The sequence below is a fragment of the Dendrobates tinctorius genome, unplaced genomic scaffold (genome assembly GCF_039654945.1).
Source record: "Dendrobates tinctorius isolate UK_male_01 unplaced genomic scaffold, ASM3965494v1 ptg000147l, whole genome shotgun sequence".
Lineage (NCBI taxonomy): Eukaryota > Metazoa > Chordata > Amphibia > Anura > Dendrobatidae > Dendrobates > Dendrobates tinctorius.
Genome location: NW_027361814.1, coordinates 21,789,311 through 21,815,374, shown reverse-complemented (window position 1 = coordinate 21,815,374; position 26,064 = coordinate 21,789,311). Strand labels below are relative to the sequence as shown.

Here is a 26,064-nt window from a genome sequence, read left to right as displayed (position 1 = left end):
CGGATTGCAGACCCCTGAACTTATCAACACAACTAGCAGTAGCCGTGCGGGGTTCCTACGATGCCCTAGACCCCTCGATCACAGCCGGAGATATAAATAGGTCTAAAGAAAGAAAGGGGAAATCTAAACTGCCCCAGAGCAGACCCCAAAGCAATAGGCAGCCCCCCACAAATAATGACGGTGAAGCAAGATGAAAACACAAACACAGACAGAAAGATAGGCTGAGCAAAGACGGGGCCCAAACTATATAGAAAAGGACAGAAAGGCTGCTGTCTGCAATCCGTGAAAAACCCTATGAAAATAAGAGCCAACAGACTGACAGTGAAAAATGCCCTGAAGATGCTAGGCTTCAAAAAGCTATGTCAGTACTCAGGCATATACTGAAGACAGAGCTGCAGGCAAAAGGAGATTCAGCTCACCCCAGCAGGGAATGGCAGAATCCAGAAAAGGAAAACAAAAACTAAACACAAATGCAACAGGCAAAGCAAAAAACTTAGCTTTAAGAGAGCAGGAATCAGACTGGTGTCCTAGGAGTCCACAAAGAAATCACCCGCAGGGCACAATGGGAGAGGCAGCCTTATATCCAGTCTGTGACTCCACTCAGCCAGTCATCATCATTAGTCTCAGGTGTCTGATAATCAGGCTCACTACCTTTCCTTACCAGAAGAGGGAGTTCCCCGGGCCTCAGTGATGAAGGGGAAAATGAACTCACAACAGTACTTCCCCCTTGAGGAGGGGGTCACCGAACCCTCAACCACGCCACCAGGGCGATCAGGGTGTGCCCGATGAAAGGCACGCACCAATCTTTTGGCATGAACATCAGAGGCAGAGACCCAGGAATTATCCTCCTGACCATAACCCTTCCACTTAACCAAATACTGGAGTCTCCATCTAGCCAGACGAGAATCCAGTACTTTCTCTAACACATATTCCACGTTACCTTCAACCAATACAGGGTCTGGAGGCGCCACCCCCGGAACAACAGGTTCAACAAACCTCTTCAACAAAGACTTCTATACCAGGAAAGATCTTTGAACAAATTATTAAACAACATGTATGTCAATACCTGGATAAGAATGAAGTGATTAAACAGTCAGCATGGGTTTGTAACTAATAAGTCATGTCAGACTAACTTAATTTCCTTCTATGACGGTATCACTGATTGGGTGGATCAAGGAAATGCTGTAGATATAGTATATCTTGACTTCAGCAAAGCATTTGACAAAGTCTCTCATACAATCCTTATTGAAAAAATGACTAAGTATGGAATGGACAAGGCAACTGTTAGGTGGATTCATAACTGGCTTAGTGATCGGACCCAAAGAGTGGTCGTAAATGGCTGCACATCCAGTTGGAAGAATGTCTCAAGTGGGGTACCACAGGGCTCTGTCCTGGGCCCTGTATTGTTCAACATCTTTATCAACGATTTAGATGAAGGAATTGAGGGTAAACTGATTAAATTTGCTGATGACACAAAGCTAGGAGGGATAGCTAATACTAGAGAAGAGAGAGAGAGGATTCAAAAAGATTTAAATAAACTGGAGAAGTGGGCAGCAACTAACAGAATGGTTTTTAACAGGGAGAAATGCAAAGTATTACATCTGGGCAATAAAAATGGAAAAAGCATATATAGAATGGGAGGAATAGGGCTAAGTGACAGCACATGTGAAAAAGACTTGGGTATACTAATAGATCACAGACTGAATATGAGTCAACAGTGTGATGCAGCAGCAAAAAAGGCAAATGCAATTCTAGGATGTATTAACAGAAGCATACAGTCTAGATCACGTGAAGTCATTATTTCCCTCTACTCCTCTTTGGTCAGACCTCATCTGGAATATTGTGTCCAGTTTTGGGCACCACATTTTAAAAAAGACATCAACAAACTGGAGCAAGTTCAGAAAAGAGCGACCAGAATGGTGACCGGTCTGCAAACCCTGTCTTATGAGGAAAGGTTGCAGGATTTGGGAATGTTTAGTTTGCAAAAGAGAAGACTGAGAGGAGACTTAATAGCTGTCTACAAATATCTAAAGGGCTGTCACATTGTAGAAGGATCAACTTTATTCTCATTTGCACAAGGAAAGACTAGAAGCAATGGGATGAAACTGAATGGGAGGAGACACAGATTAGATATTAGAAAAAACTTTTTGACAGTTAGAGTGATCAATGAGTGGAACAGGCTGCCACGAGAAGTGGTGAGTTCTCCTTCAATGGAAGTCTTCAAACAGAGGCTGGACAGACATCTGACTGGGATGATTTAGCGAATCCTGCTTTGAGCAGGGGGTTGGACCAGATGGCCCAGGAGGTCCCTTCCAACTCTACGATTCTATGATTCTATGATTCTATGACTTATGGAACACATTATGGATTTTAAATGTGACAGGAAGAGCCAAACGAAAAGAGACCGGATTAATAATCTCCAAAATCTTGTAAGGTCCAATAAATCTAGGCTTAAACTTAGGAGAAGCCACCTTCATAGCAATATTTTTTGATGATAACCACACCATATCACCAACCTTAAACTGGGGACCAATAGTCCTATGTCGGTTGGAAAACCGCTGGGCCTTTTCCTGGGAGAGAGATAACTTATCCACCACTTGGTCCCAGATCTGGTGCATTCTCTCCACCACAGTGTCAACACTTGGGCAGGCAGACGGCTCCACCTGCCCTGAAGAAAATCGAGGATGAAACCCAAAGTTACAAAAAAAAGGTGACATCAAAGTGGCAGAACTAGCTCTATTATTTAAAGCAAATTCGGCCAAGGGCAAAAATGAAACCCAATCATCCTGATCAGCGGAAATAAAACATCTCAAATATGACTCCAAGGTCTGGTTTGTTCTCTCTGTCTGCCCATTGGTCTGAGGGTGAAAAGCAGAGGAGAAGGACAACTGAATTCCCAGCTTGGAACAGAAAGTCCTCCAAAATCTAGACACAAACTGAACTCCTCTGTCAGATACAATGTTCTCAGGAATCCCGTGCAAGTGAACCACCTGTTGCAAAAACAGGGGCACCAACTCAGAGGAAGATGGCAACTTAGGCAGTGGTACAAGATGAACCATCTTAGAGAACCTATCACAAATCACCCAAATAACAGTCATCCTTTGAGAGACAGGCATATCAGAGATGAAATCCATTGAAATATGGGTCCATGGCCTCTTGGGGACAGGCAAAGGCATCAACAACCCACTAGAGCGAGAACACGATTTAGACCGGGAGCACGTCCCACAGGACTGCACAAAATTCCTGACATCACGAGACAAGGAGGGCCGCCAAAAAGACCGACTCACCAGATCTCTAGTACCAAAAATACCTGGATGACCAGCCAAAGCAGAGCAATGCACTTCGGACATCACTCTCTTCTTCCACTGGTCAGGAACATACAACTTTCCACTGGGACAATGCTCAGGTTTGTCCTCCTGGAACTCTTCCAGAGCACGTCTCAAATCGGGCGAGATGGCAGAAAGAACTACCCCTTCGCCTAAGATGGTAGCAGGCTTGGTCACCACAGGAGAATCAGCAAAGAAGCTCCTAGAGAGGGCGTCTGCCTTGACATTCTTAGTTCCAGGAAGAAAAGAAACCACAAAATCAAAACGTGTAAAAAACAAGGCCCACCTAGCCTGTCTAGGATTCAAGCGCTTAGCCGACTCTAGATAAATCAAATTTTTGTGGTCGGTGAGGACCACGACTTGATGCTTAGCTCCCTCCAACCAATGTCTCCACTCCTCAAATGCCCATTTCATGGCCAACAGTTCCCGATTCCCCACATCATAGTTACGTTCAGATGGAGAGAACTTTTGGGAAAAGAAAGCACAGGGATTCATTTTAGATGTTACAGGATCCTTTTGGGACAAAACAGCTCCTGCACCAATCTCAGAAGCATCCACCTCTACCTGGAACGGAAGTGAGACATCAGGTTGCCGCAACACCGGGGCGGAGGTGAATCTTCGCTTCAGCTCCTGAAAGGAAGAAACAGCCTCCGGAGACCAATTCAACACATCAGCACCCTTCTTAGTCAAATCAGTTAATGGATTGGCAATACTAGAAAATTTTGCTATAAATTTCCGATAAAAATTAGCAAAACCCAAAAACTTCTGGAGGGCCTTCAAAGAAGTGGGCTGAACCCAATCGTAAATGGCCTGTACCTTGGCCGGGTCCATTTCAATAGTTGACGGAGACAAAAAAAATCCCAAAAAAGAAATCCTCTGTACTCCAAAAAGGCATTTAGATCCTTTGACATACAGGAAATTCCCCCTCAAGATCCGGAACACAGTCCGAATATGTTCCACATGAGAATCCCAATCCTTGGAGAAAATCAAGATATCATCCAGATAGATAATCAAAAATTTATCGACAAAATCTCGGAAAATATCGTTCATGAAACACTGGAAGACAGAAGGGGCATTAGTGAGCCCAAAAGGCATCACCAGGTACTCAAAATGTCCCTCCGGAGTATTAAACGCCGTCTTCCATTCATCCCCATGCTTAATGCGAATAAGATTATACGCCCCCCTGAGGTCAAGCTTGGTAAACCAGCAAGCACCTTTAACTCTGGAGAATAGATCCGAAATCAGGGGTAACGGATACTGATATTTAACAGTAATTTTGTTGAGGGCACGATCCTTTTTGGCTACAAAAAAAAAAAACGGCACCTAAGGGTGACAAGGATTTTCTAATGTGACCCTTCTCCAACGCCTCCTTAATATAGGATCGCATAGCCTCGTGCTCGGGTACAGATAAATTGAAGAGCCGACCCTTGGGAAATTTACACCCCGGGCTCAGCTCAATTGCACAGTCATAACTCCTATGAGGAGGCAGAGACGCAGACTCATTCTCACTGAATACATCATAAAAGTCCACCAAATAATCAGGAACATCATGCGACTGGGGAGAGGTGGAAAACACCGGAGCCTCATTAAAGGCACACCGACAACCCAACTCACCACAGACACAGATTTCCAATTCAAAACTGGATTATGAATTTGTAACCAGGGAAACCCCAGAACAATAGTATCATGCAGATTATGCAACACCAAAAACCTGCAATTTTCTTGATGGTTTGGGGTGACCTGCATTACCACCTGGGTCCAAAACTGAGGTTTATTTTTAGCCAAAGGAGTAGCATCAATCCCCCTCAAAGGGATGGGCGTCTGCAGAGGTGTCATAGGAAATCCACAACGTTTAGCAAAATCCAAGTCCATTAGATTTAGGGCTGCCCCCGAATCCACAAAAGCCTTGGCGGAAAATGTGGACAGGGAGCAGATCAGAGTAATAGCAAGAAGAAACTTAGGTTGAACACCACCAACAGAAAACGTGTGTGCAAAGCGTTTCTCTCATTTAGGACAGACAGAAATAATATGCGAGGCATCTCCACAGAAAAAACACAACTTATTGCGCCTTCTGAACTCCTGACGCTGCTCTCTGGACAAAACTCTATCACATTGCATAGGTTCAGACATTTGTTCAACAGTTGGAAACACCTCTCGTGCAGTTTTGCGTTCGTGCAAACGCCGATCAACCTGAATGGCTAATGACATAGAATCGTCCAGACCAGAGGGAACAGGAAATCCCACCATAGTATCTTTTATGGCTTCTGACAAACCCTTCCAAAAGAGAGCAGCCAAGGCATTATCATTCCAGGTAGTAAGTACCGCCCACTTTCGGAATTTTTGACAGTACAATTCTGCAGAATCTCGACCCTGGTTCAATGCCAGCAGGGTCTTTTCAGCCTGATCAATGGCATTAGGTTCGTCATACAACAACCCCAAGGCTTGAAAGAATGCATTCACATTAGTCAGAATAGGATCATCTGGTTTCCAAGAAAACGCCCAATCCTGGGGATCGCCACGCAGCAAAGAGATGACAATTTTAACCTGCTGCGCGGAGCTCCCTGACGAGTTAGGCTTCAAGGCAAAAAATAGTTTACAATTATTTTTGAAATTCAAAAATTTAGATCGATCCCCAAAAAATACATCAGGTGTAGGAATCTTTTGGTTCAGCAGCATGTGAATGAGCAAGGTAGGTGGAAATTCCCCGCACTTCCTCAGCGAGCTGCTCCACATGATCAGACAATTGCTTTATCTCCATTGAGAGAAAAAAAAAATCCCCCTACGGCCTCAGAGATAGAGGAAAAAATATACACACTTTTTTTTTTTTTTTTTACAATTCTTTCCTGCTATTGAGTACCCTAGGATCTGCGGTTCGGCGGGTGATTCTTTTATGATTGAGTCACCGTAGGAGGCAAAAACAGAAAAGCTAGCTAAGTCCAGAAAACCAGAGAAGTTGGCAGCTATCGGATTGCAGACCCCTGAACTTATCAACACAACTAGCAGTAGCCGTGGGGGGTTCCTACGATGCCCTAGACCCCTCGATCATGGCCGGAGATATAAATAGGCCTAAAGAAAGAAAGGGGAAATCTAAACTGCCCCAGAGCAGACCCCAAAGCAATAGGCAGCCCCCCACAAATAATGACGGTGAAGCAAGATGAAAACACAAACACAGACAGAAAGATAGGCTGAGCAAAGACGGGGCCCAAACTATATAGAAAAGGACAGAAAGGCTGCTGTCTGCAATCCGTGAAAAACCCTATGAAAATAAGAGCCAACAGACTGACAGTGAAAAATGCCCTGAAGATGCTAGGCTTCAAAAAGCTATGTCAGTACTCAGGCATATACTGAAGACAGAGCTGCAGGCAAAAGGAGATTCAGCTCACCCCAGCAGGGAATGGCAGAATCCAGAAAAGGAAAACAAAAACTAAACACAAATGCAACAGGCAAAGCAAAAAACTTAGCTTTAAGAGAGCAGGAATCAGACTGGTGTCCTAGGAGTCCACAAAGAAATCACCCGCAGGGCACAATGGGAGAGGCAGCCTTATATCCAGTCTGTGACTCCACTCAGCCAGTCATCATCATTAGTCTCAGGTGTCTGATAATCAGGCTCACTACCTTTCCTTACCAGAAGAGGGAGTTCCCCGGGCCTCAGTGATGAAGGGGAAAATGAACTCACAACACATCTCCTGGCTAACCACCTGTGGAGTGGCTGTGTGTAATGGCTGCCAGTGTCTGAGAGTCCCAGAGGAGAGAGTGGATGTCTGCAGCGTGGAGCAACAGCCATGAGGAAACCCTGATGTGGGTGAGATAATGATGAGGCTGAAGAGCCTGAGTATGCTGGACATTGCTAACAGAGGCAAACTCTGTAATGGATGCTATGCTGGTAATGCTGTTAAGTGAGCTTTCTGTTGTTGTTGTGGCTTATGAGGTGTGAATAAACCGCATGGACTGTTTTGGTTTTTGGAAAACTTGTGTCGGATGTGATTTTTGTGGTTGCAAGCGAGTATCCCCTACTTCAATGACAGCGCTACCTCACACCTTTCATGCTAAGTGTTTTGCTGTATTCCATTCCCCTGAGTTATTTGGAGAATTTTGTAATATAATATTTTGAAAAAAAGTGCATATAAAAATGCAAAAAAATAAAGTTGAATAAGTTCTATCTTTTCTGAGTTTTTGCTATCAATTTCTGCCAATGTCCGAAAATTTGGACGCCCTTTTCTGAAAAATCCGTACTTGTAAAAATTTGGCAAATTAAGTTTCTGATTCATTAGGACCCAAATCATTAAAAATCTGTCATTTAAAAAAAAAAAATAATGAAAATTGCTAATTTGGCAAGTAATGCGTTAATGTGCATCTACATATCCAGCTGAAATAGTCACCAATGTTGGCGGGCCTCCCTCTACCTCCAGGCCCCCATCCATCTTCACCAGATGAACCAGTGATATGTCTGCCCCTGCTGCACATGTGACAAGTCCCAAATCTGCCATATGTGTATGTTTCCCAACAGAAAATGCAAGCAGAAAGCGTGTAGATTTATAAAAATATTTTTTTTATTGAAATGTTCAAATATAAAATTAATCTTAAAACAGGGAGAGATGTCAACGAGTGCCACATCACCGGAGGTACATGGGATTCCCCCAAAATAGATACAAATCAGTCATTATAATATATCTGTCCAAAGATCTGATGGTAAATAAATATTCTAAGCCATAATCATCAAGTATATAAAGGGAAAATAATTTCCTCAATAAATAGTGCAAGTAAACCAACATTGTTATCGCACAAAATATTATGGACTGAGTGGAGATATTGAGGGGAAGAAAGGTTAGTGCATAACGGGAGCAATTTACTATATAAACAGTGCTCTAAGTCACAAGGAAGATCTTAAACAATTTAATAAATCCAAGCCTGTCACAAAAAAACTTGTATAAGACCAAACTTAATCATAGTATAATATAAATGGAACAAACAAAGATGTCAAATCAATACATGAACTGTACAAAAAATGAAAAAAGCATATTACAGAATGGGAGGAATAGGGCTAAGCAACAGCACATGTGAAAAAGACTAGGGTATACTAATAGATCACAGACTGAATATGAGTAAACAGTGTGATGCAGCAGCAAAAAAGGCAAATGCAATTCTAGGATGTATTAACAGAAGCATACAGTCTAGATCACGTGAAGTCATTATTGCCCTCTACTCCTCTTTGGTCAGACCTCATCTGGAATACTGTGTCCAGTTTTGGGCGCACATTTTAAGAAAGACATCAACAAACTGGAGCAAGTTCAGAAAAGAGCGACCAGAATGGTGACTGGCCTGCAAACCCAGTCTTATGAGGAAAGGTTGCAGGATTTGGGAATGTTTAGCTTGCAAGAGAGAAGACTGAGAGGAGACTTAATAGCTGTCTACAAATATCTCAAGGGCTGTCACATTGTATATGGATGATCTTTATTCTCATTTGCACAAGGAAAGACTAGAAGCAATGGGATGAAACTGAATGGGACGAGACACGGATTAGATATTAGAAAAAACTTTGACAGTTAGGGTGATCAATGAGTAGAACAGGCTGCCACAAGAGGTGGTGAGTAGAGTTGAGCGATACCGTCCGATACTTCAAAGTATCGTATCGGATGGTATCGGCCGATCTTTAAAAAAAGTATCGGTATCGCCGATTCCGATACCGGAAGTCCCATTCAAGTCTATGGGACTTCCGGTATCGGAATAAGAAAAACCCTTTCCTGCCCTTGTACAGCCTCTCTGGGGTCTGTACGGGCCTTTCGGGGGGCTGTGCCGGCCTGCCAGGGGGTCTGTGCAGGCTCCGGTGGTCTGTGCCGGCCTGCCGGTGGTCTGTGCAGGCTCCGGGGGGCTGTGCCGGCCTGCCGGGGGGCTGTGCAGGCTCCGGGGGTCTGTGCAGGCATCGTCCGATGGGACTACAAGTCCCATCAGGCGATGCCTGCTACCATGACAGTGATTGACACATTAGCCAATGATGGGACAGTAGTAGTCCCATCATCCGGCTAATGTGTTAAATGTAAAAAAAAAAAAAAATTACATGCTACATACATACAACATGCATACTACATACATGCTACATTCATACTACATACTACATACATGCTACATTCATACTACATGCAACATACATACTACATATATACTACATGCATGCTACATACATACTGCATGCTACATACATACCACATATATACTACATACATACTACATGCATGCTACATGCATGCTACATGCTACATACATAACACATATATACTACATGCATGCTACATACATACTACATGCTACATACTACATATATACTACATGCATGCTACATACATACTACATGCTACATACTACATATATACTACATGCATGCTACATACATACTACATGCTACATACATACTACATATATACTACATGCATGCTACATACATACTACATGCTACATACATACTACATATATACTACATACATACTACATACATACTACATGCATGCTACATGCATGCTACATACATACCACATACATAACACATATATACTACATGCATGCTACATACATACTACATGCTACATACATACCATATACATACTACATGCATGCTACATACATACTACATGCATGCTACATACATACTACATGCTACATACATACTACATATATACTACATGCATGCTACATACTACATGCTACATACATACTACATATATACTACATGCATGCTACATATATACTACATGCATGCTACATACATACTACATACATACTACATGCTACATACATACTACATATATACTACATGCATGCTACATACATACTGCATGCTACATGCATGCTACATACATACTACATGCTACATACATACCACATATATACTACATACATACAATACATTCATACAATACATACATAGACATACAGTACATATAACATAGAGTAACATACTTACCAATACTTGTCACATTGTTCCCCGAAGCCATTGTCTTTTCCGGAATAAATATTAACATAACAAACCACAAAAATACTCACCCACGATCCGAAGCAGTCCACGAGTGTGTCCCACGACGATCTTGGGTAGAGAACTGCAGCATCAGCTGTTGCTGCCGTTCTCTACGGGCTGCAGGATTCCAATGACGGAAGGTAGGTATCCTTCCGCACTGTATTCCTCCGCCACTTAAAAAAAAAAAAAAAAGTCCCTAGTCTCACTTTATGCCATTGCTGTGTGGGAATTTCCCACGCAGCAATGGCATAAAGTGAGACTAGGGACTTTTTTTTTTTAAGTGGCGGAGGAATACAGTGCGGAAGGATACCTACCTTCCGTCATTGGATTCCTGCAGCCCGTAGAGAACGGCAGCATCATCTGATGCTGCCGTTCTCTACCCAAGATCGTCGTGGGACACACTCGTGGACTGCTTCGGATCGTGGGTGAGTATTTTTGTGGTTTGTTATGTTAATATTTATTCCGGAAAAGACAATGGCTTCGGGGAACAATGTGACAAGTATTGGTAAGTATGTTACTCTATGTTATATGTACTGTATGTCTATGTATGTATTGTATGAATGTATTGTATGTATGTGGTATGTATGTAGCATGTAGTATGTATGTAGTATGTATGTAGCATGCATGTAGCATGTAGTATGTATGTAGCATGCATGTAGTATATATGTAGTATGTATGTAGCATGCATGTAGTATGTATGTAGCATGTATGTAGTATGTATGTGGTATGTATGTAGCATGTAGTATGTATGTAGCATGCATGTAGTATATATGTAGTATGTATGTAGCATGTAGTATGTATGTAGTATGTATGTAGCATGTATATGGTATGTATGTAGCATGTAGTATATATGTAGTATGTATGTAGCATGTAGTATGTATGTAGTATGTATGTAGTATGTATGTGGTATGTATGTGGCATGTAGTATGTATGTAGCATGCATGTAGTATGTATGTAGCATGCATGTAGTATGTATGTAGTATGTATGTAGTATGTAGCATGTATGTAGTATGTATGTGGTATGTATGTAGCATGTAGTATGTATGTAGCATGCATGTAGTATATATGTAGTATGTATGTGGTATGTATGTAGCATGTAGTATGTAGCATGCATGTAGCATGCATGTAGTATGTATGTAGCATGCATGTAGTATGTATGTAGCATGTATGTAGTATGTATGTAGTATGTATGTAGCATGCAGTATGTATGTAGCATGCAGTATGTATGTAGCATGTATGTAGTATATATGTAGTATGTATGTAGCATGTAGTATGTATGTAGCATGTAGTATGTATGTAGCATGCATGTAGTATGTATGTAGCATGCATGTAGTATGTATGTAGCATGCATGTAGTATGTATGTAGCATGCATGTAGTATGTATGTAGCATGCATGTAGTATGTATGTAGCATGCATGTAGTATGTATGTAGCATGCATGTAGTATGTATGTAGTATGTATGTAGCATGCAGTATGTATGTAGCATGTATGTAGTATATATGTAGTATGTATGTAGCATGTAGTATGTATGTAGCATGCATGTAGTATGTATGTAGCATGCATGTAGTATGTATGTAGCATGCATGTAGTATGTATGTAGCATGTATGTAGTATGTATGTAGTATGTATGTAGCATGCAGTATGTATGTAGCATGCATGTAGTATATATGTAGTATGTATGTGGTATGTATGTAGCATGTAGTATGTAGCATGCATGTAGCATGCATGTAGCATGTATGTAGCATGTATGTAGTATGTATGTAGTATGTATGTAGCATGCAATATGTATGTAGCATGTATGTAGTATATATGTAGTATGTATGTAGCATGTAGTATGTATGTAGCATGCATGTAGTATGTATGTAGCATGCATGTAGTATGTATGTAGCATGTAGTATGTATGTAGCATGCATGTAGTATGTATGTAGCATGTATGTAGTATGTATGTAGTATATATGTAGTATGTATGTAGTATTTTTTTTTTTTTTTTTTTTTTTTAGCATTTAACACATTAGCCGGATGATGGGACTACTACTGTCCCATCATTGGCTAATGTGTCAATCACTGTCATGGTAGCAGGCATCGCCCGATGGGACTTGTAGTCCCATCGGACGATGCTTGCACAGACCCCCGGACATCAGCACAGCCCCCCGGCAGGCCAGCACAGCCCCCCGGCAGGCCGGTACAGACCCCCACAGGGTGCACAGACCACCGGCAGGCCGGCACAGCCCCCCGGCAGGCCGGTACAGACCCCCACAGGGTGCACAGACCACCGGCAGGCCGGCACAGCCCCCCGGCAGGCCGGTACAGACCCCGGGCAGTCCACACAGCCACCCGGCAGGCCGGCACAGCCCCCCGGCAGGCCGGCAGAGACCCCCGGAAGGCCCGAAATGACGGCGCATCATGATGCGCACACACCGCGCATCATGATGACGTCAGTCTGTCAATCAACTTTGAACTTCCGATTCCGATGCCGAATTCCGATATTGAAAAAATATCGGAAGTCGGTATCGGAATTCCGATACAGCAAGTATCGGCCGATACCCGATACTTGCGGTATCGGAATGCTCAACACTAGTGGTGAGTTCTCCTTCAATAGAAGTCTTCAAACAGAGGCTGGACAGACATCTGTCTGGGATGATTTATCGAATCCTGCTTTGAGCAGGGGGTTGGACCAGATGGCCCAGGAGGTCCCTTCCAACTCTATCATTCTATATGCCCATACACAACCTGGGGGGATGCAGCTAACCCCAACACGCGTAACGCGTCGGCTTCTTCGGGGGGGTATGTATACACATGTATAAGTATAATTACAGCATTTCAGAATAAAACATACCTGTCAGACATGTTACAACGAGTGTTTGATATAAACTGCTCGCCTTTTCGGCAGCATCTATTAGTTATCAGGTTGCCTTTAAACCCTTTCTATTTTCATCCTGCTGTCATTTGTCCTCTATTACATGCTATCCTACATTCTGCAGTTTACAGAGAAGTATAATAGATGTAAAGGAGTACAACCATTGCGGCTCATAGGTCTTTAGAAAATCTATGCATAAAACAGTAGCCATGAGCAATTACAAAAAAAATAGTTGGAAATCTGAATAAAGCTTTCCTTAAAATATGTGAATGCTAAAAATATAAAGGAAAACCAAAGAAACGAGCCCGTGCATAAGTTGGTATACATGCACTGTGTAAGAGCACGTTCACACAAATAAAAAGAGCATATACCCTGTAGTAAATAGTAATAGTACATGTAAATAACACGGGTACTTAGTTAACACTATTTTGATCAAAAAAGCGTAAAAGCCCTCCCATCATGGCAAGGTGCACCCAATCGGGACAGGTCCTATCCTGTCTCTAGTATTAAAACCTCTCCTTGTGTCAGCCGACACTGATGACAGATGCTCTATTTATTAGAATGATGGCTGGACCATCCATGACAAGCACTTTCTACCTTTTGTGTCCCCCTATTTCTTTATAGATTTTGGGGTGCGAGCAGAACCCTCACTCCTCCGGTAAGTGTTGAACTATGTGTTACTTTGTAATGTCTTGTTTATGTTCCCCCGCTCAATTGCAAAGTGTTGCAGAATATGTTGGCGCGCGCTATAGATATATAATGATTATTATAAAGGAGGACAATCATAGAGGCTGATAGATCGGCATAGTAAAGGCATGTAGAAAACGGTGAGATATTTCAAGCTAGGAGCCATTCTAAAAATTGGTTGTTGTAAATACTTTTCCGCCCAACCACGACAGAAGTATTCTCGGAATGATACCTTTAATGGCTTACCAGAAAGGAATATATTTTTTTTCATCAATTTGTCTAGCGAACAATATAATTTTGTTATTGTATATCAAAAATTGGTTGCAAATATGAGCAAAGCCTATAATACAATATGTGGATACTACAAATATAAACAGTGAAACAAGCAGAAAAACAAGTAAGATCACCGATTATTGTCTTTATTTACGTACAACGCCGAGAATTATCCGTCGATGGTCGATGTTGCGCTTGAAATAAGCCAGGTCTGCATCTGCCATCAAAGTCAAACATTTCAGACCTTTCTCTTTGACGGAATACATTTTTAATAAAGCCAGCCTGCTATAAATGATGTAGCCAACCCCCTCCCCAAAACCACTGGGCAGCCAGAGCAGCACATATCTCCTACCTGCAGGCAACTACCAGACTTTCATCTACCTAGGACATGCTCACATAGCAAACAAGCCGGCTAAGTATCTTGTCACCAATAAGAAAACAATGCTGATGGACCAATAAGGAGGTCCTGGTTTCTCCAATCAGGCATTGCAATACATCACAACTCCAGCTGAACTGGTTAACAGCTCCAATTGCCCTGGTAAAATCCAGGAGCTGAGTGTGCTGCTGCTGCTGCTGCTGCTGCCACTTTTCCCTGTAAGCTTGCAAGGAGCAGAGGAAGGAGATGATGAATTCAGTGGAGAAAGCAAGAAGTGATTTGGCTGGTGCTGCTTCTTTTTTGCATGATTCCATTCAAGATCTTGCTATTTTCTTGTAATCTGGTCACCAGGGACTGATTAAAAAAAAAAAAAGTCATGAGAAGGCTGCTGGGAATGCATTGCTGTGGAGCAGTGGAAGAGGACAGGGACTGATATCCCAACAGTTTGTCCAGCTCTTGATCTGTGGTCTGATTTCTGCTGTCTCTCTGGAAAAAAAAAAAAATCTGTGGGCAATTTGTAAATCAGAACCCTGCTCCCTCTACATGGCACCATCAGAGGTACAGTACTCTCCTAGACAGCCTTACTTTGTATCACTTGTGTTTCTTTGTTTACATTGTATCTTAAGTTAATGTCAATATTTATGGTTGTCTGTTCCTTATTGTTCTGTAGGACTGTATGAGGGTTTCTGAATCTTGTCCCCCCTCTCCAGGGTCTTGTATGGGAACTCCACTTCCTGCAGTCGCATCTTTGGAGTATTGCATAGTACAGCATGCATATGGTATACCAAAATCTGTATAGTGTTCTCATAGTGACATATTCATAGTGTAATATTCAGGGCACCTGGCATTGGTAAACTTCTCTCTAGGGCACCTGTAAAAACAGATGAAACCTATAGCTAAGGGCAGAGATAAGATGTTCAGTGATGGGAATGATGGTACGCCACTGGGATAAGAAGAGTACAGTATTATGGTCACTAGACAGTACATTTCTTACTTTTAAAATCTAATATATTACCCAAGTTCTCGTAGTTTCTTTCCCTAGTTGGGCTCCCAATCCTAATTTATTTATATCAAACACATACATATTAATAATGGTAGGTGACCGGAAAGGGGATAGGAAGTGGGGAGACAATGTGCAGCCTCCATTCAGATATTATCAGAATTGGATTGGAATCGGCGATCAAATTATTATACACAGTAAATGATGATATGTAGTGTTTGTAGTGCATTAAATACAGTTATATCTAGCGATGCCTTTATCATTTTGACTTTGATATGTATGCAAAATATAGTTGGGGGGGGGTTGGAAGGGGGGAGCTTTGATGGGGTCATGTGTAAACCTTGTTGTTTCTATGGAGATTTAAAAAAAGTGAAAAAAAAATATATGGCAAAATGTATCCCATCTGTGCAACAAAATATTCCGCAGCATAAACTGTTACATGTCCCACAAGACAGTAACATATTGTACTTTTTTTTTTTCAAACTTTGCCCAATATGTGGGATTTTAGTTACACCCCCCCATTGAAATATTTTAACAGAACTAGTTTAAAAAAAAAAAAAAACTTCCCTCTGTGTATTTGGATCAGGGCTATAATTTTTCAGGCTGTCTTTTCTTTATAAATCTCCCACCTAGATACTTTGTATATACAATTCCTTTTATGTTTTATAGCATAGCATGAAGCTAATCTATACAGCATGGAAAGTTTAATCGGCATCGCTGTGTGTAGAACTTCCCAAAGTGTTTGCTACATAAGTTCTTTTTTTTTATTTTAAACTTAAATAACATATTTACTCCACGTTGTGTTGTCCAAACCAGGAATTCAAGTTTCAGAATTGATAGATCATTAGGAGGGATTGTCAAATATATCCCTAAACGATCTACTGTCATGGGTCCACAATTGTTTCAATAAACAAAAAAAAATGCATGTACGTCCACCCAGGCTATGGTCTGTAAAGATCATGTCCACCCTCAAAAAAAATATAAAAATCAATAGTGGGGTCCTGAGTGAAAGAGACACTGCTCTCCTCTTGATATGTGCTTCATAGGCTTTATCTAGAAATCCCATCCTCCTTCTTAAAGGGATTGACCAGATTTAGAAAAAGGATCTTCCCTCTCTCCTAAAACAGCTCCACTCTTGTCCATTGGTCGTCTCTGGCATGGCATGTCGGCTTCAAATGAATGAAGGTGAACTGCAATACCGGACCCAACCTGTGGATGGGAATGGAGCTGTTTCCATAAAGAGGCAGACAGATATATATTGTGGCATAGCGCCTACTATATGTGTTGGGTAACACTCACTTGGCAGTGGATTAGCATAGTCGGGCACAGGTTTTTCACACAAAACAGTCAATACAGTTTATTTAATCGTCATAAACCGCACCGTCAGTCAGGTGTCACATCACCGGCTTACACACAGTCCATTACTTCATCACGTGTGGCTTTACAAAGCATTCACTAGACACACCGGACTCTCCAGTCACTGAGCGACTGCACAGATCAGTGACAGACCATTGTCAATGCACAAAGTTCTTTCCCCATACCCGGGGTTACCTCTCTGGAGCTCCTGCTCCACAGGCTGACTCCTCATCAGTTCAAGGTCCTCAACAGGATGGCGCCTTTCTCAGTGTGGGGTCGCCCCAGGCCCCACATGTGGCAGTCCAGGTACTATTCAGGACCCTTGTCCAACAACCAGGCCACCAGGTCCAAGGTCTCACCACGTGCTCCAGGAATCCAATCCTACTCCCAGGATCTTCCAAAACAGACCTTCCAGGACCTTGCATCCTGAACCATTCAGGTACGCACACTCTCTCCATGTGACCAAACTTCAGTCACATTATATGGTTGTAACCACCCCCATGGATGGGTGGTACATGTGTGGTTAGTCAATTCCCGCCCAGCTCTCTGACTAACTCTATAAACCACCCTTATAAGAAATACACAAATACTTTTGGAACTATAAGTCCCAGCATAACCATATCATTTTGGGCTTACAGCGCAGAGAACCTCTGCGACACCTACCGGCCATTAACAATAATGCCAGTCCCAAATTTACCATTATAATTAGCTATCCTAAAGCGCGCACACAGCGCCCCCTAGCTGTTACAGAGGTTCCTGCATCACTATATATATATATATATATATATATATATATATATATATATACATAGCAAATGAGAATTGCATTATATACGGTATATATTTATCTGTGCATTTCCCATTTGACTGATCTTCCATCTTTCATGAAAGCAATAATGGTTTCCATTGGCAATAATAAGCATGATAGAGCGTGTATGCACCAGGGACATTAATACACATGTTCATAGCAGGCAGAATATGCTCCATTAATTTCCAGCAGCGAGTCTGGAGCATTTGATGCTATATGTGCCTCTCATAGGTCTGTCCTACCTGAAACGCTGAAGAAGAATGCCCAGTTTGGCACATTCTGTTTAATGTGGTGAAACAAGCTCCTTTCTCCAACCTCGCAGCGCTCCTCATTACGTATCATAAAGTGGAGCCGAGACATTTTTCCTCCACAGTATGAAATTGAAATATCTGTCTGTTGTGTTATGGAATAAAAGCAGGTCAGTCCATCAGGGCTTCTTTTGTATATTAAGGTAGTAAATGGCAGGGCCAACGAGTTCACCATAATGGACGAATTATGCCGCCTGTCTGCTTCCCCCATATGCATTATTTGTTGAGCTGGTAATAAAATAAACCTCTATTTGTATTATGTCCGTATTGTATGATCAGCAGAAAGCCGCGCAGCAATTATTGCACGCCATCCATTATTATATGAGAAGTCCTTGAGTTTTCGATATTGATGGAGTTTTTATGTGCTAACTTATTCTCTTCATCTGATAAATGGGATTTGGAGGAACCATAACAGTTCCAGTGGGGCTTTCAGAACAACAACTTTTTACAGTTTGGCAGGAACTGATTGGAAAAAGCTCAAATAGCAATTCATTATTTTATCTTTTTGTAAAAATTGTATTTTTGGTCTAAAAATCAATTTTTTTGCCATTTGATATAATTATAAATGTTACACTGATTTAGCTTTTGCTGACTTTTTTTATCTGAAACATTCAACTTTGTTGTGGTCTGTGTTTCATAAATCAACTAAAAGCAACACAGAAAGAAACAAATAAAACGTCCCCTCCGACAGAATCAAAATGAGCTCCTTGATGGGTTATCAGTAGAGTTGAGCGAAACGGGTCGAAAAAATTCAAAAGTCGCCGACTTTTGGCAAAGTCGGGTTTCATGAAACCCGACCCTAGGATGAGGTCGGCCACGAGGTCGGCGACTTACGCGCCAAAGTCGCGTTTCAAAAGTTTTCTTTTTCAGCCAATCAGGATCCACGGACACTGTGGGCAACGTGATGACCTAGGCACGGGTCACCACCATCTTTCAGAAGGGCATGCAAGTGATTGGCTTGCTTTGGTGGGCGTCACAGGGGGTATAAAAGGGCGTGCACGCCGACCGCCATCTTACTTCTGCCGATCTTAGTATAGGGAGAGGTTGCTGCTGATTCTGTAGGGAGAGCGTTAGGCAGGGAAGAAGACAAAAAAACTGCTTCTGCTGCTAGCAATTTGGCCTGCACAACACACAAGTCACTGTGTGTGCAGTGCAAGGGGAGGCTATATTGTGGTGTATCAGTGGTGTTGGTTGTTGGGCTGCCTTTTAAGGCTTCCTGACACGCTGGCATTGCTGTTTACCCACTGCTCCGCAAACTGCTTTTTTAAAAGCAATCCAATCTCCCTTATCCTCTAGTCACTTTTGTCACAGCTGTGCCATCGAGCCTGTCACATAGCGCTCAGATAGCAGTGGGCCTCACACAATCCACAAGTGTCCAGTGTCCAAAAGTGTGCGCAGAGATTCAAAATCTCCATTATCCTCTCGTCACTTTGGTCACAGGCAGCTGTGCCATCGAGCGTGTCACATAGCGCTCAGATATCAGTGGGCCTCACACAATCCACAAGTGTCCAGTGTCCAAAAGTGTGCGCAGAGATTCAAAATCTCCATTATCCTCTCGTCACTTTGGTCACAGGCAGCTGTGCCATCGAGCGTGTCACATAGCGCTCAGATATCAGTGGGCCTCACACAATCCACAAGTGTCCAGTGTCCAAAAGTGTGCGCAGAGATTCAAAATCTCCATTATCCTCTCGTCACTTTGGTCACAGGCAGCTGTGCCATCGAGCGTGTCACATAGCGCTCAGATATCAGTGGGCCTCACACAATCCACAAGTGTCCAGTGTCCAAAAGTGTGCGCAGAGATTCAAAATCTCCATTATCCTCTCGTCACTTTGGTCACAGGCAGCTGTGCCATCGAGCGTGTCACATAGCGCTCAGATATCAGTGGGCCTCACACAATCCACAAGTGTCCAGTGTCCAAAAGTGTGCGCAGAGATTCAAAATCTCCATTATCCTCTCGTCACTTTGGTCACAGGCAGCTGTGCCATCGAGCGTGTCACATAGCGCTCAGATATCAGTGGGCCTCACACAATCCACAAGTGTCCAGTGTCCAAAAGTGTGCGCAGAGATTCAAAATCTCCATTATCCTCTCGTCACTTTGGTCACAGGCAGCTGTGCCATCGAGCGTGTCACATAGCGCTCAGATATCAGTGGGCCTCACACAATCCACAAGTGTCCAGTGTCCAAAAGTGTGCGCAGAGATTCAAAATCTCCATTATCCTCTCGTCACTTTGGTCACAGGCAGCTGTGCCATCGAGCGTGTCACATAGCGCTCAGATATCAGTGGGCCTCACACAATCCACAAGTGTCCAGTGTCCAAAAGTGTGCGCAGAGATTCAAAATCTCCATAATCCTCTCGTCACTTTGGTCACAGGCAGCTGTGCCATCGAGCGTGTCACATAGCGCTCAGATATCAGTGGGCCTCACACAATCCACAAGTGTCCAGTGTCCAAAAGTGTGCGCAGAGATTCAAAATCTCCATTATCCTCTCGTCACTTTGGTCACAGGCAGCTGTGCCATCGAGCCTGTCACATAGCGCTCAGATATCAGTGGGCCTCACACAATCCACAAGTGTCCAGTGTCCAAAAGTGTGCGCAGAGATTCAATATCTCCATTATCCTCTCGTCACTTTGGTCACAGGCAGCTGTGCCATCGAGCCTGTCACATAGCGCTCAGATATCAGTGGGCCTCACACAATCCAAAAGTGTCCACTGTCCACAAGTGTGTGCAGAAATTCTAAATCTCCCCTGTCCTATAGACACCTTGTACCTTGTTTTACATTACTATATAGTTTGTTGGATTTTGTCTACATTTCTACCAAAAATGAGGAAGGCTGGTGGAAGAGGCCGTGGAATTGGGCGGGGGTTGGCAGCTGGTAATGATGGTGTTGGTGGTGGATCTGATGGTAGTGGCAAGAGCAAAATAGGACCGAATGCAGGAGGTGCTGACCCTGCGTCATCATCTGGCTACATAAGGCCTCGAACGCTTAGTTTTCTAGGAGTTGGCAAACCGCTTTTAAAGGCAGAGCATCAGGAAAAAGTTTTGTCTTACATTGCTGACTCAGCCTCCAGCTCTATCGCCTCCTCTTCTTCAGTTGTAAAAAGTAAAAGCACTGAGTCGTCATTGGAGGCTCATGTTCATGAACCACACCTTTCCTTGTGTCCTTCACCCCAACCAAGATTGAAGGATGACGCAGGCCATACTACTGATTACTCCATAGAGCTGTTTTCACATACCATGCCTGGATTATCAAGTGAAATGGTGAATTACCCAGGCCAAGATGAATCTGACATGGAGTGCACTGATGCACAGCCGCTGATGGATGATTCTGCTGGTACATTCACTCAGAGCACTACATTGTCCTCGCAGTGTACAGAGCCAGATTTTGACCCTGATGAGACTCAGGTGCCCCTTCCCGCACACTATACCACCATACACGGTGACACAGAGAAAGGTGCACATGACATAGAAGAGGAGGTGATGGATGACCCAGTTGTTGACCCAGATTGGCATCCATTGGGGGAAGAGGGTGCTGCTTCCAATAGCTCAGATGAGGAGCATCCACAACAGACATCGACATCGCAACAGCTGTTATCTGGCAGGCCCAGAGCACTCCAAAGACAGGTTCCAAACATCAAAAGAGTTGCTGGACAGCTTGTCCAGAGGGTCAAAAGATCACAGCGTGCTAGGCCGCAAAATGTCTGCCAAAGTAGGAAGAGTGCAGTGTGGCACTTTTTTGAACAAAATCCTCATGATCAGGCCAAGGTTATCTGTAAGAAGTGCGCAAAGACCTTTAGCCGAGGGAAAAATCTGAAAAATTTGAATACCAGTTGCATGCTTAGACATTTAATCAGCATGCACTTGCAAGCGTGGACACAACACCAAACCTCAAGTGCCACATGTGCAACTGATCACAACGAAGGTAGTCAGCAACGCTACATTGTTTCCCCCACTGTAAGCCCACCGGTTAGCACAGCAGCAAATGTTGAGGTGTCGTTGCAAGACCACAGCAGTCAGGGAATCCCACTGTTATATCAACGAAAGACTGATTCTAGGCCATCAGAAAGAACACCAACTCCATCATCAACCCTCTCTCAGTCCGCCCTGTCCACCGCTACTTCCACCATATGCAGCTCTCAAGTCCAGCTCACCCTCCCAGACACTATGAGTAGGTCAAGAAAGTACTCAGTCTCTCATCCGCGTACACTGGGTTTGAACGCCCACATTGCCAAACTAATCTCGTTTGAGATGATGCCCTTTCGGTTGGTGGAAAGCACAGCTTTCCGCGAACTCATGGCCTATGCAGTACCACGCTATGACCTACCCAGTCGCCACTTCTTCTCTCGCAAAGCCATCCCAGCCCTCCACCATCATGTGAAAGACCGCATTGTCCATGCACTCAAGCAGTCTGTGAGCGGAAAGGTGCACCTCACAACTGATGCATGGTCCAGTCGGCATGGCCAGGGCCGTTACGTGTCTATCACTGCGCACTGGGTTAATGTGGTGGATGCAGGGTCCACAGGGGACAGCGGTGGTGGGACAGTGCTGCCTAGCCCACGGTATAGGAAACAGTTGGCTGTAGGCGTTCGACCCTCCTCCTCCTCCTCCAGAAGCGAAAGCTCATCCACAGAACGCAGTCGTACGAGCACTCCATCTGCAGCTGCCACTGTTGCACACGAGGTGTCCCCCTATCGAGCAGCTAGTGGAAAGCGTCAGCAGGCTGTGTTGCAGATGATGTGTTTGGGCGACAGACACACCGCCGAGGTGCTGGCCGAGTACTTGAAGCGACAAACTGAGTCATGGCTGGGCAGTGTACATCTTGAGGCAGGCAAGGTAGTTAGTGATAACGGCCGTAATTTTGTGGCAGCCATAGCCCTTTCAAAACTCAGCCACATACCTTGCTTGGCTCACACCTTGAACCTGGTGGTGCAGTGCTTCCTCAAAAATTATCCGGAGTTAACAGCCCTGCTCCAGAAGGTGCGAAGACTGTGTGCGCACATCCGCCGGTCGCCTGTACACTCCGTTCGTATGCAGAAGCTGCAGCGATTGCTCCACCTTCCCAACCACCGCCTCATTATCGACATTGCAACAAGGTGGAACTCCACCCTGCACATGGTGGAGCGGCTGTGCGAGCAGAGGCAGGCCATAATGCATTTGTGGGAGGATACACGGCCAGGCACTTTGAGAGCAGACATGGAGTTGACAGGCGTGCAGTGGTCGAAGCTGAGAGACCTTTGTAAAGTCCTTCAGTGTTTTGAGGAATGCACACGGCTGGTAAGCGCAGACGACGCCATCCTAAGCATGAGCATCCCACTTATGCGTCTGCTCATGCAAACTTTGACGCACCTTAAGGAGCAGGCGTCTGCAGCCAATGTTGATGAGGAGGAAGAGGAGGAGGGAATCCTTGATGACATTCAGCCATTGTCTGCTCAGGGACCTCTCCTGGACGAGGTGGAGGAAGAAGAGGAGGAGGAGGAGGATGATGGGGATGATTACTTAGGGGAGGAGGATGCATCTCGGGCAAGTGAAAATGTTGGCGTGGCAAGGTCTGGTACAGGGTTTGTGCGTGACTGGAGGGATGTGGATTTGCCAGAAAGTGCTCCTCCACCCAGCACTCGCAGTGCATCATTGACACCGGGAACATTGGCCCACATGTCAGATTATGCCTTGCGGATCCTAAAAAGGGACCCCCGCATTGCCAAAATGATGAACGATGATGACTACTGGTTGGCCAGCATCCTGGATCCACGCTATAAAGGCAAATTACAAAACATCATGCCACAGGAGAACCTTGACCTAATATTGGCTAAAAAACAAGCAACTCTGGTAAATCGGTTGTTTGAGGCATTCCCAGCACACCGCAGCAGTGATGGTTCTCACACGAGCCGTACGGGCCAGGGGCAGCTTAGCAGAGGTGTTCGTGGTGCACACAGCAGAAGTGGCGTTGGAGACAGGGGTTTCATGACAATGTTGTGGACTGATTTTTCAAATACCGCTCACACAACTGGTAATACTGCATCAATGGAAAGTGACAGGAGACAGCAGTTGTCAACTATGGTTACAAACTACTTTTCCTCCCATATCGATGTTCTCCCACACAGGTCATTCCCCTTTGACTATTGGGCCGCTAAACTGGACACCTGGCCTGAATTGGCCCAATATGCCTTACAGGAGCTTGCTTGCCCAGCTGCAAGTGTGCTATCGGAAAGAGTCTTCAGTGCAGCTGGATCAATCCTGACAGAAAAAAGGACCCGTCTGTCAACCCAAAATGTGGATGATCTAACCTTCATTAAAATGAACCACGCATGGGTTTCCAAGGATTTTGTCCCACCTTCCCCTGATGACACATAGGGTGACAGAAAAATGGCTTGCTTTGGTCCACCTCTTCCTGGTACTTCACCTATTTCGCCTTTTGCATCAGCTGAATGTCCAACATCAACATATGCCACTTTCTAAAACTCCCTAACTGTGCTGCCTCCCCCCCCATGGCCGGGGTCACCACCTACCGCACGACACCGTGCGAGTGCCGTTGCCCTGGACAGGTGGGTAGGCCGACTCTTGGGCGCGGGCACTGGCACAGGGTCCCTCATAGTGCAATCAAGTGTCTCTGACGGTGGTGGTGCACACCCGCCGTCAGACACACCGCTGTACTATGAGGGGCCCAGTGCCAGTACCGACGCCCACGAGTGGGCCCCCCTTGCTTGGGCAGGGCCCCAGCATTTGCAATCTTTACCTCTCCCTGCTCCTCCGCTGTGTAATCTGGGCCGTCAAATCCATACTGTGCCTGACACCGTCTGAGCCTGCCTCCTGAGACATATATTTTGAATGTGTACGCTATCCATACATGTTATCCGGGGATACGGTACCCTTTCTAACCTTTGTGCAATCACGTGCAATCCATACTGGGCCTAACACCGTCTGAGCCTGCCTCCTGAGACATATATTTTGAATGTGTACGCTATCCATACATGTTATCCGGGGATACGGTACCCTTTCTAACCTTTGTGCAATCACGTGCAATCCATACTGGGCCTAACACCGTCTGAGCCTGCCTCCTGAGACATATATTTTGAATGTGTACGCTATCCATACATGTTATCCGGGGATACGGTACCCTTTCTAACCTTTGTGCAATCACGTGCAATCCATACTGTGCCTGACACCGTCTGAGCCTGCCTCCTGAGACATATATTTTGAATGTGTACGCTATCCATACATGTTATCTGGGGATACGGTACCCTTTCAAACCTTTGTGCAATCACGTGCAATCCATACTGGGCCTGACACCGTCTGAGCCTGCCTCCTGAGACATATATTTTGAATGTGTACGCTATCCATACATGTTATCCGGGGATACGGTACCCTTTCTAACCTTTGTGCAATCACGTGCAATCCATACTGGGCCTAACACCGTCTGAGCCTGCCTCCTGAGACATATATTTTGAATGTGTATGCTATCCATACATGTTATCCGGGGATACGGTACCCTTTCTAACCTTTGTGCAATCACGTGCAATCCATACTGTGCCTGACACCGTCAGAGCCTGCCTCCTGAGACATATATTTTGAATGTGTACGCTATCCATACATGTTATCCGGGGATACGGTACCCTTTCTAACCTTTGTGCAATCACGTGCAATCCATACTGTGCCTGACACCGTCTGAGCCTGCCTCCTGAGACACATATTTTGAATGTGTACGCTATCCATACATGTTATCTGGGGATACGGTACCCTTTCAAACCTTTGTGCAATCACGTGCAATCCATACTGGGCCTGACACCGTCTGGGCCTGCCTCCTGAGACATATATTTTGAATGTGTACGCTATCCATACATGTTATCCGGGGATACGGTACCCTTTCTAACCTTTGTGCAATCACGTGCAATCCATACTGGGCCTAACACCGTCTGAGCCTGCCTCCTGAGACATATATTTTGAATGTGTATGCTATCCATACATGTTATCCGGGGATACGGTTCCCTTTCTAACCTTTGTGCAATCACGTGCAATCCATACTGGGCCTAACACCGTCTGAGCCTGCCTCCTGAGACATATATTTTGAATGTG

General features: G+C 44.2%; 1 protein-coding gene across 6 annotated transcripts in view; it reads left to right on the top strand.

Annotated features, from left to right (window-relative positions):
- Positions 1–26,064, top strand: part of LOC141049777 (heparan sulfate glucosamine 3-O-sulfotransferase 1-like) — a 287,725-nt gene that overhangs the window by 44,403 nt on the left and 217,258 nt on the right. For 2 of the 6 annotated variants that reach the window (XM_073546522.1, XM_073546527.1), the window contains exon 2: positions 13,814–13,847. The exons of 2 other annotated variants lie outside the window; for them this stretch is intronic. In XM_073546522.1, the coding sequence (XP_073402623.1) occupies positions 13,814–13,847 (34 nt within the window). Of the gene's footprint in view, positions 1–13,813; positions 13,848–14,509; positions 15,084–26,064 lie in introns of those variants that run through there. 2 more of the 6 variants (XM_073546526.1, XM_073546524.1) reach the window with 2 other exon arrangements.